Genomic DNA, 12,179 nt, shown 5'->3' with positions numbered 1-12,179 from the left:
AGGAGTTGTTCGGTTTTTCATTTCCTCAGGTCGAAGACAGCGTCCAGGGTGGAACGACGACAGCTATGCGCTCTTCAAGTTGTGTGACCCGCTGTGCGAGGGTGAAGTTATTTGACTAACTTTTAGTTATCATTAACGACTGGAATTTGACTCAAACTATCCTCAAAATGGTGAGTTCGATTTCAGGTACACGACCCGTTGTTCTAATTTAGTGATGAGTCAGAATATTCCGACAGTCCACTGGACTACACCTGTCGCTACCACAAGGTGATTGTGTCTGACTCAGTTTAAACTGTATACCGGATTGGTATTTGTAATTCATCGTTTGCCCTCTCTATACACTATAATTATCTTGACACAATTGTGTAGTTTATTTCTAAATGTTAGGTGTGTTTTGAATGGGTACAGTATTTCTGCTGAAGCGACAGTCGGAAGTAAGTTGTATTTCCTCGAACTGCACTCCTCTGCGGAACAGGTTTCGTCGCTTGGCGGGTGACTCTGCAGCCATGGTGACAGTTGAAACCTGGTTCAGGCAGGTGTATTTGCCTATACAGGCTTAGGCGTCACCCAGGTAGCAAAAATGTGTTTTTTTAGGTGTTGGATTGGTTGTCTAAACATTCTGAATGTATTCAGATACGCGTTCGGTTTTGGTTAAAGTGTAGGGGACAGATTACGTTTTGTAAACATTTGTCATAGGTGTCATCAACGTTTGGTTAACGTTTATAGTAGGTGTATTTTACGACGGTTTGGTTTCAAACGTCCAACGTTGACCAAAGTTTAGCAAACGTTGGTAATCGGTGTTATATGCGACCATGGCTTCAGCTAATAAATACAGGAAATGTCATATATATAACCAGCAGGGAAATACAATATAAAACTGTTAATGACTAACTATAATTGGATTGGTAATTATTTACATGACTGAAAAGGGAACTTACAGAACATTTTATTTATTTAACCATTAAGGGAATACAATATAAAACTGTTAATTACTAACTATTGATGAATTATAATTGGATTAGCAACTAATTTATTTTACTATTTCCCTTCCTTTTTCTTTAACCACTGGACACATTTAATAAAATCAATGGTTACAAAATGTCCTCTTTAGTCAAAAAGCATTAGGGTCGACTCCGGGGTTGTGCTCCTTCTGTGTCTTGGGCCTCTGTCTCTTTCAGGTGCTGTGGTCTGAAACAAAGTCACTGAGTGTTAACTCATCATTGGACTAGTAACATTTATCTGAGGAGCACCGTCAGCTCGTACTCTCTCGCACACCATTTGGGCAGACAGAGTTCTTTCTGTTTATCTGCGACTCTTCTTCTCAGATGTGTCAATTTCGACAAGTAACATTACAGAAGAAGATATCAAATCAAAGTTTATTTGTCACGTGCTCTGAATACAACAGGTGTAGACCTTACAGTGAAATGCTTACTTACAGGCTCTAACCAATAGTGCAAAAAAGGTATTTGGTGAACAATAGGTAGGTAAAGAAATAAAACAACAGTGAAAAGACGGGCTATAAAAGTAGCGAGCCTACATACAGACACCGGTTAGTCAGGCTGATTTGAGGTAGTATGTAGATATGGTTAAAGTGACTATGCATATATGATGAACAGAGAGTAGCAGTAGCGTAAAAGAGGGGGTGGTGGGTGGGACACAATGCAGACAGCCCGGTTAGCCCATGTGCGGGAGCACTGGTTGGTCGGCCCAATTGAGGTAGTATGTACATGAATGTATAGTTAAAGTGACTATGCATATATGATAAACAGAGTAGCAGCAGTGTAAAAAGAGGATTTGGGGGGGGCACACAATGCAAATAGTCCGGGTAGCCATTTGATTACCTGTTCAGGAGTCTTATGGCTTGGGGGTAAAAACTGTTGAGAAGCCTTTTTGTCCTAGACTTGGCACTCCGGTACCGCTTGCCATGCGGTAGTAGAGAGAACAGTCTATGACTGGGGTGGCTGGGGTCTTTGACAATTTTTAGGGCCTTCCTCTGACACCGCCTGGTGTAGAGGTCCTGGATGACAGACAGTTTAGCCCCAGTGATGTACTGGGCCGTACGCACTACCCTCTGTTGTGCCTTGCGGTCAGAGGCTGAGCAATTGCCGTACCAGGCAGTGATGCAACCAGTCAGGATGCTCTCGATGTTGTAGCTGTAGAACCTTTTGAGGATCTCAGGACTCATGCCAAATCTTTTTAGTTTCTTGAGGGGGAATAGACTTTGTCGTGCCCTCTTCACGACTGTCTAGGTGTGTTTGGACCGTTCTAGTTTGTTGTTGATGTGGACACCAAGGAACTTGAAGTTACCTAGCATTGGTGTTGAAGTAAACAAACATGGCTGTACCCATGAAGTAGACCCTTCGACAGCTTAATAGGTTGTATAGTTACTAATGTATAGTTAGGCATAGCTACTGCTGTTACTTTGCTAATGTTTTGCTTCATAGATTACTACGGTATTTAGCTAGACTAGGCTCAACATCCAGCTGTTGTATTCGCGAGCTACGACGGAGTCGATCATACAAAATAATTATTCAGAGAAATTACAATGAACATTTTCATGTAAGTGAAACACTTGTTGCGTACTGTTAATGAACACAAAATATCTGATGAGGAACTCCACCGGTCCTACCTTTGATCGGTATTTGTTGCCCCCCCCCCCTCTTTGTGGCATCTGCTGCAGACCTCTGAATGAGATATTAAACAGAATTATGATGCGTTTCATAGTAGTAAAGCATCACAATATGGTATTATACGGTAGGTCTAGGACAAGGAGGCCAATGGATTCTGGGTAAATAGATGCTGGTTGTCTTCTGATCTATAAGTAAAGAAGGTTCTACTAGGGTGTCCGGTGTAAATGTGCATCGACTTGTTGTGACACTTAAGAGTTAGATCTTTGAATGGCAACTTTTTTTCTCCCTTTCATACTGAACTGTGACCACCGTCTGCTGGTCCCAATGTGCCCTATCAGCCTCCACAGTCTTCCCCACTGTGTTGAACCCATATATACTGAGATAGGATGTTGAGTAATTATGAATTTGACTAGGACTGGCCACCCCTCATAGCCTGGTTCCTCTCTGGGTTTCTTCCTAGGTTTTGGCCTTTTAGGGAGTTTTTCCTAGCCACCGTGCTTCTACACCTGCATTGCTTGCTGTTTGGGGTTTTAGGCTGGGTTTCTGTACAGCACTTTGAGATCAGCTGATGTAAGAAGGGCTATATAAATACATTTGATTTGATTTGGTATGTCTGACAGAACCAATGAAAAATGTGACCTACAGTAGTAGCCCTATAATACTTTATCGGCCAGTGTTTATCTTTTTGTGTTGAAGTACCTCCTGTGAGAGCATACCAATTGTTTGCGAAGATTCTCCTCTGTTGACATCCGCTTAGAGGCTTCAGTCAGGTCAGCCACAGAGTCTAACGGTGATGGTGTAACGGATGTGAAATGGCTAGTTAGTTAGCGGTGGTGCGCGCTAATAGCATTTCAATCGGTTACGTCACTTGCTCTGAGACTTGAAGTAGGGTTTCCCCTTGCTCTGCAAGGGCCGCGGCTTTTGTGGAGCGATGGATAACGATGCTTCGTGGGTGACTGTTGTTGATGTGTGCAGAGGGTCCCTGGTTCGCGCCCGTGTTGGGGCGAGGGGACGGTTTAAAGTTATACTGTTACAATAGCAGAATGTCGAGGTCCTCGGCTATGGTCGATGGCCTTGTAGCATTAAGGAGCCTCAGTTGCTCTCGCTGGTTCTCATGTATAATGTCTAGTTTCGTCAGTACCTGTGTCTGGAAGGCTTAACAAGACGACAACATTGATTAGAACGGAGACGCATAATTGTGTCCTGGACGAGCTGTTTTAGCAGAAAGGAGGGAGAGTTGCTATTTTGACAAAAGCACTGTTAAATCACAGACCAAGACATCATTGCAATTATCTCCTGAGACTGAACAGCACTTGCGGATGCAGATCTCTTTTTTTGGAGACCTATGAGGATGGCTAGGAGGTTTAGCATAATTTAGCAATTCGTTCATTCTTAACAGTGCATTGTGACATTTCAGAAAAACACACCGGTTTTGGTTGAGGGGGAAATAGAGGGATGTGTTGATACTGTTGGGTACTACTAAGAGAGGTTGACTGTACTGTAACAGATATGTAAAATTCTTACTGGATGCTACAGGTAACGCTAGTTCACCAGTTGCTGTTTTGCCTGGTAGGCCTGTAGGAAGTTGTTGGATAAAGATTGGATAAAACTCTGGTATGTGAATTCAATATGCTATTAGTCAACACCAAAGATAAATGGACAGTGACACACATTGTAGATCTGTACTTCTCCACCTCAGATTTGAAATGAATGTGACAGCTTAATTTGACGATACTCTATATACACTATATGGCCATAAGTATGTGGACACCTGGCCATCACACCTATATGAGCTTGTTGGACATCCCATTCCAAAACCATGGGCATTAATATGGAGTTGGGCCCCCTTTGTGGCTATGACAGCCGCCACTCTTCTGGGGAGGCTTTCCACAAGATTTTGGAGTGTGTCTGTGGGACACAGTCATGCTGGAACAGGAAAGGGCCTTCCCCAAACTGTTTCCACAAAGTTGGAAGCACCCAATTGTCTGAAATGTCTTTCTATCCTGTAGCATTAAAATGACCCTTCACTGGAGCTTAAAGGCTCAGCTGGATTTATGCACCTGTTAGCAATGGGTGTGGCTGAAACACCTGAACTCAATCATTAGTAGGGGTGTCCACATACTTTTGGACATATAGTGTATGTCACTGTCAAATGTTGGTAACTCTTTGTAGGCCTTTCCTTTTTGCGGGATATCTTTTGGGTACTTACAAATCATAAGAAGCATGATTTATTTGGCATTGCATTGGGCAAAAATCCTGTTCGTTGTGAAATCATAAATATTTTTTCCATATAAGACACGTTGTCCTGATATCTGGGCGATAGGGGTAAACAAAGGTTTCTCTGGAAAGCAGGGTTCAGTAAAGAACTCATCTATATCAGCTGTTGGGTACAGCTGGCTGGAGGAGGAAGACTCTTACGAAGAGTAAGTTACCAAGGGCTACAGCTGGTTCGTTGACTGGATGGTTGGCAGGCTGTAACTGTAGGCAGAAAACAGATCGCCATGTTTCAATGCAAGGTGACGTGATCTAAGTTACGTTGAAACATCTGTCAGTGAACACACCCGGGGCTTGGCTTGAGAAATCCGAAACAGCAGTAACTTACTTGGCAAAAGGAGAATGATGATCCGAGGAACACGAGGCAAGGGAGTAACGTTACGGCTGGTTAACTAGCAGAACGGTAAAGTCAGTGTTAATAAGCCTAGTTGACTCCTAACGTTAGTCAGTTTAGCTAGCGTTACGTTAAGTGAGTCAACGGAGTTAGGTAAACTAGCGTTACCTTGTACTAAAACGTTAACTTAATGTTAGCGAGCTAACTCCAGGCATTCAGTTGTTTAATAATCGAACATCAATACTGATTACATAATCTAATGTTACATGTTATCACACATACAAATGACCCATTGACCCGACGACGTTACTGCAGTGAATTCGCTTAAGTTACTGTTTTTTTTTTAAAAGCGTATTTTTGGCACTCAAGTGGTCGCGCGTATCGGATTTCCGCAAAAAGTACCAAATCCCTACCTATTGGCTATGTTGAAATGGGTTTCAAATACATTTATTTTGAAACGTTCATTTTGAAACCTTCTGACAATGTTTAGAAACATTGACCAAGACTTCCCCTTTCATACGTGTCAAACAGTACCAAATCTCAACCTATTGGCAACTTTGGAATATGTTTCAAATATGTTTATTTAGGAATGTTGGGAGAAACATTGTTACGTTTGTTTTTGCAACACCAATATACAACCGGTCTCAACTTAAGTCCAAAGCTGGTTTAGGTTCCAGGAACGTTTTGTGCTACTTGGAAGTAGCCTATTTGGGACTCTGCACAAAGTATCTGCCGTGACCTTTCAATATCTTTTAATATACAGTATCGCTAAATTAAATTTTAGAAAGGTATGGCGTTTTCATTGTAGAAAACCTTGCTTTTCTGAGTAAACTTTTGGGTCTATATGATTTATGTAGCCTACACTGTCTGTCCTTCCTTGTCAAATCGAAGAATCCCTCAAAAGTCCCTGAAATATGAATATTTTATTTTGCCTTTCATTGACAACGATACACATCTGCAGTGCAAGTTTGAGAAAAAATATTTATTCTGTGAAATTAACTTGAACTATATTTTGTATTCTGTATGTACTCTATGTTCTTGTCAGACCAAAGAATGGATCAAATGTCCCTGAATATAAATGGATTTGCTGTTGCTGCCAGGTGGCTCACTTCAACAATACACATTGCCCAGATATTCAAGTCAACAATTGCAGGAAAATGAAACCAGAGAGCCTTTTGCCCTAGTCACTCAGATTCTAAAACAAAGATCACATTGGACATCTAGCTGAACAAAGCAAGGAAATGTACTCTCTAAACAGTACGAATACATCTCCTCAACTCTTTTGGAAACAAAACCATAGACCCAACCTTTTGTTAGATGCTATCTGCTTACTTTTTAAAATGTTTTTATTTAACTAGGCAAGTCAGTTTCAAGAAGAAATTCTTATTTTACAATGAACTTCCCCTAACCCGGACGACGCTGGGCCAATTGTGCGCCGCCCTATCGAACTCCCGATCACGGCCGGTTGTGATACAGCCCGGGATCAAACCAGGGTCTGTAGTGACGCCTCTAGCACTGCTTACCTCCACCCCCCCCCCTTTTTCTTTCATCTCAGGTTGAGATACCTTTTATCCCTCCGTCTTTCCCTTTCTGCCTTTTTCTCAATTTTACTTCCCTTTGTCTTGTTAGTAAATTAACATATTTACTGGACTGCCTCAAACAGAGCCCTTGGGGTGCCCTTTTGCCCTCCTTTGTTAAAAAAAAATAGGCTTTTTAATTGGTGTTTAATTTTTTTTTTTACTGATCTTATTTTATTTTTGGTCTCTTCTCACTTGTAGCTTCAAATGCAACAAATTGTTTATCAAATTAGATAACTTCTCAAACTCGTGAATCTTGGAAAAAGTCCTTTCGCCACCGCGAGTGAGGCAGTGCGTTGCTGCACTCGTCTTTGTCGCGTGCACGAGCTGTCCACCGGCACCGAGCGGTGAGTTTGAAATGAATACTGCCAGTAGTAGGTTACTTTGGATTGCTAGCACGTGTTGTCTCCCGGTCAGGGACAGGATATTAGCTAGGATATTTGACCGAGTATCCTAGCTAACTAGCTGATTCATCTAGCCTACATTAGAGATGATCAGATGATATAGCACACCCCATTAGTATGTCTAGCAAAGATACTTCACTAATTCCCTTTTATCTTTGGTTTTAGCTTGCTTAGCCTACAATGTGTGATGACTGTGTTTTTGCAGAAAATTAAGGCCCATGATAAAACAAAGAATTTGGCTACAGGAGCAGTAGGAAAGTATGAAATAGAATTGAAGAATGGGGGGGCAGCCCTACCAAAAGGTTTATGCATGGTGTTGATGGGGCTCCAGGGAAAAGCGAGTTAATACAGGGGGCCTTGTATACAGCTCGAGTCAGGCATCATTCGGTGACTCGCTGTGTGTCTGATTTTTCAGTTGAATACGCAGATTACTTTTATCCATATTCTTTGAAATAAACACAGATTCAGTCTTGCCCTACTCATAGATAACCACTATCTGACATGACAGGGTTGCTGTACTGCATGCTGTTATTGCTGAATTGTCAGTGTTTACTTGAAGGAAGGAAGGACGGAAGGATGCATTCTCAAAATATTGGAACCCAGCATGCTTCCTGGCCTATATTTCTCTTTCTCCTCTCTGTGCTCTCACTGCGGTCCTGTATGGCTCAGTTGGTATAGCATGGTTCTTGCAATGCCAGGATTGTGGGTTCGATTCCCTGGGCCACCCATACGTAAAATGTATGCAAGCGTGACTGTAGGTCGCTTTGGATAAAAGCGTCTGTTAAATGGCATACGTTATTTTTGTATTACTAACCTTCTGGTGCATCTTGTCCTGTAGATGCATTTCCTGCTGCTCTTCAGTCGCCAAGGCAAGCTCCGCCTCCAGAAGTGGTTCACGCCCATCCCTGAGCGAGAGAAGAAGAAGATCGTCAGGGACATGACCACCATGGTGTTGGGACGGAAACCACGCTCCTGCAACTTCCTGCACTGGAAAGACCTGAAGATCGTCTACAAGAAGTGAGAAAGGGAGTGTACAGGAGGGAGGGGAGATGAATAGCAAGCGGTGTGCTCTCCTCTCCTAAGGTTGCTTATCAAAAGACTAAAGTGGCTTCCTTCTTCATGTTCAATCATCTGAACTCGAACTGTATTGCTGTATTACTCTGTTATTCCTCTCACCCTCCCTCTCTCTCACCCTCCCCCCTCTCTCTCTCTCTCTCTCTCTCTCTCTCTCTCTCTCTCTCTCTCTCTCTCTCTCTCACTCTACCGCTTTCTCTCTTGGTACGGTAGGTATGCCAGTCTGTATTTCTGCTGTGGTCTGGATGCTGAGGAGAATGAGCTGCTAGCCCTGGAGGTGCTGCATCGCTATGTGGAGCTGCTGGACAAGTACTTTGGCAACGTATGATTCTCTCACACAGCACTCTGTTTGTGTTGATCTCCCTCTCTCTCCTCCAATTTCCTCCCCCTATTTATCTTTTACAACAAACTGCATTGCCTGCATAGTATGTATTTAACACCGTAAACTGATTTGTGCTGGACTCGACTCTACATCTTGAACCTTGGGTACTTTTTTCTTCCTCTCCCAAGGTATGTGAGCTGGACATAATCTTTAACTTTGAAAAGGCTTACTTCATCCTGGATGAGTTTCTGTTGGGGGGAGAGGTACAGGAGACGTCCAAACAGGTCGTATCCCGCTCCATCGAGGCCTCAGACATGCTACAGGAGGTGAGTGAGAGACCGCGCTCAAGGTAGATGTTGCCCATGACACAGATCTAGGATCAGTGTTTTCTACTTCCAATCTTAACTGAGACTATTTGGGGGAGAATTGCAAAAAACTAACCTTAGATCAGTGTCTAGAAGCAACATTGTAAACGCTTTATCTTACGGTCTGATATTGACCTGTTTTTTTTTACATATGATTTGCCTGGTACAATAATTATAGTTACATAATAATTAACCTAATGTTTATTTAGGATTTAATGCACCATTTAGTAACAAGTAGTTACCAATTTTAATGAATTCGTTTAAAGTAGGTACTGAAAAGTACCTATTTTACCCTATAATTCCTTAGTAAAAACCTGATGAAAGTGGACTGTTGAAATGGTGTCAATGTCTCATGGGTTGAATGTGCTGTTGGCTGACTCCTGATGAGCTCTCTTCTCCTGTCTCATCGCTAATAGGCTTCCTTACATGACTCATATTAACTGGTTTACTTATGGCTCTATCCTCATTCTGTCTCTCTGTCGGTCTCTGTCTGTCATGAGCGACTGAACCAATTTAGATTCTTCTCGCTCTCTCGTTGCTGTACGTCTGCTTTGGCAGGGGCTGACTACTCTCTGTACTATCCATCCAGCCTCTGTGGCGCTACAGGCACTAAGCGACACTCTGCATGGCCCTTTTTGGTTTTACTTAGGGATGGGTATTTGAAAACTCGTACTCGGTATGTTATTGTGAAATGGGGAGGGGGTTTGCGGTATGCTATTGGTCGTGCCAATTACTGGTTGTTCTGATACAACTGAAAAGGAAATGTTACATCATTTTACTGCACTTGACATAGTCCACAAACAATAAGTTAATCTTAGAATTTTACATTTTGTCAGCGCTTATAAATTCCACCTGCTAAATTGTTGCATTGTAAGTGTCGAGTACTTTTATTTGACTATTAACAAACAAGTACATACCTTGAATCGAGTACTCGCGCCCATCCCTAGTTTCACTATCTGCTTGCTTAGGAAATACAACTAACATTTTGATCCTAGTCTCTATTGCATGCTATCTGAACAGTTGCATCATCACTCATTTGATTCTTCGTCACCTTCATCATCATTGCTTTAGGCTGAGGTTGACAACAGTGATTATGATCTGGAGCTTGGATGGCCTTGAATTTGGACAAAGGTTAGAGGCTAATGATTGTGATTCTATTAGTAGCATAGTGCCGTGTGTAAACGTTCTATGCTTATGTCTTAATGGATGTGAGCTACATACAAAGATGTTATGTAGGTGTGACGGAATATTCATGACATTTAAAACAAGGCTTGTTGATATGGAGATCACACAATGAATTTGTCCATCTCTCCTCTCCAGACCATGGAGGAATACATGAGCAAGCCTGCGTTCTGATACTGGAACCGGGGATCTACACACACAAGAAGGAATGTGGAATACAGGACCTTTCCAGAACTGGAAGTCTTCCTACTCTACAGAATCCATGGAATTACGAGTTCTAGACTTCTATTTCTATGATGGAATCTGTCTGCTGTGGTGGGCAGGACATTTTATCCTGGATTGAGTGTTCTAAATACTGCTTTATTTTTCCTCGTAAGATAAGGACGAGACTTTAGCTGTTATTATTGATATGATCACCCATCCCCCTGGATCCTTGAAGTTGTTACTGATAACTGTGGTTATAACAATCCTAATAATATCACCACGAAGTGCTTTTGAATCAATTCTTGATTTCTTCAATGACATGTTGTGCATGTAAGATATATATGGAAATTGAATTTAGAATATGCATTTGAAGTTGCGTTTTAAATGAATCTTGTAGACTAGCCTTGTTTTGTATAATCTTGGTTGGGACTAGCCTTTTTGGAAAGGGAATTATTTATCTGGGTGAATGTTACTGTTTGTTTTTTATATAACTAATTATTGATTTTGAATGTTGAAGACTATGGCATTAAAGTGTATTTTGATACCTGAATCTTCTGGGGATTTGTATTTCTGTTGTCGGCTAGACTATTTAATGTTTGTCATTTGTTTTTGATGTTTTATCTGCGGTAGATGTCCATGGTCTTGAAGTTTGATTTTCAAACTATTTCACTTAAGCGCGCGATAAGCATTGATAAAACAAGCACATTTATCGGTATATTTTTCATTTATAGGCAGCCACTGACACTTTAATCGTACATCTAATTCTGCTTCAACATTATTTAGGTCCAAGCTTGCTCTAGAAGGAAGAGAAGGATGAAAAGAACATGCGCTTGAGGAATCCATATACAGTTGAAGTCGGAAGTTTACATACACTTAGGTTGGAGTCATTAAAACTCGTTTTTCAACCACTCCACAAATTTCTTGTTAACAAACTAGTTTTTGCAAGTCGGTTAGACATCTACTTTGTGCATGACACACGTAATTTTTCCAACAATTGTTTACAGACAGATTATTTCACCCTATCACAATTCCAGTGGTCAGAAGTTTACATACACTAAGTTGACTGTGCCTTTAAACAGCTTGGAAAATTCCCCAAAATGATATCATGGCTTTAGAAGCTTCTGCTAGGCTAATCGGCATCATTTGAGTCAATTGGAGGTGTACCTGTGGATGTATTCCAAGGCCTACCTTCAAACTCAGTGCCTCTTTGCTTGACATCATGGGAAAATCAAAATAAATCAGCCAACACCTCAGAAAACAAATTGTGGACATCCACAAGTCTGGTTCATCCTTAAGAGAAATTTCCAAATGCCTGAAGGTACCACGTTCTGTACAAACACCATACCGCTGAACTGAACTGAAAAAGCGTGTGCGAGCAAAGAGGCCTACAAACCTGACTCAGTTACACCAGCTCTGTCAGGAGGAATGGGCCAAAATTCACCCAACTTATTGTGGGAAGCTTGTGGAAGGCTACCTGAAATGTTTGGCCCATGTTAAACAATTTAATGCAATGCTACCAAATACTAATTGAGTGTATGTAAACTTCTGACCCACTGGGAATGTGATGAAAGAAATAAAAGCTGAAATAAATTATTCTCTATTCTGCCATTTCACATTCTTAAAATAAAGTGGTGATCCTAACTGACCTAAAAAAGGGAATTTATACTAGGATTAAATGTCAGGAATTGTGAAAAACTGAGTTTAAATGTATTTGGCTGAGGTGTATGTAAACTTCCGACTTCAACTGTATATATAATCATCAATGTAGGTCTAGTGATCAGTGTATTATAATAAGACAACAGAACGCAGCAAG

General features: G+C 41.4%; 1 protein-coding gene across 2 annotated transcripts; it reads left to right on the top strand.

The window, feature by feature from the left end:
• ap1s3b (adaptor related protein complex 1 subunit sigma 3b) lies at positions 1-10,916 on the top strand. Of its 2 annotated transcripts, XM_038963414.1 has the most exons (6): positions 1-170; positions 8,058-8,236; positions 8,507-8,615; positions 8,804-8,941; positions 10,052-10,111; positions 10,301-10,916. In XM_038963414.1, exons 1-5 carry the CDS (start codon positions 168-170, stop codon positions 10,097-10,099), a joined length of 477 nt encoding a protein of 158 aa, XP_038819342.1. In that variant the 5' UTR covers positions 1-167; the 3' UTR covers positions 10,100-10,111; positions 10,301-10,916. The 2 variants fall into 2 exon arrangements, with proteins under 2 accessions (XP_038819342.1, XP_038819343.1); XM_038963415.1 differs by lacking the exon at positions 10,052-10,111.
• Positions 10,917-12,179: the final 1,263 nt, after the last annotated feature.

This window comes from Salvelinus namaycush, chromosome 25 (genome assembly GCF_016432855.1).
Source record: "Salvelinus namaycush isolate Seneca chromosome 25, SaNama_1.0, whole genome shotgun sequence".
In the NCBI taxonomy this organism is placed as follows: domain Eukaryota; kingdom Metazoa; phylum Chordata; class Actinopteri; order Salmoniformes; family Salmonidae; genus Salvelinus; species Salvelinus namaycush.
Note: the sequence above shows the minus strand (reverse complement) of the source record. Positions and strands in the feature narration are given on the sequence as shown.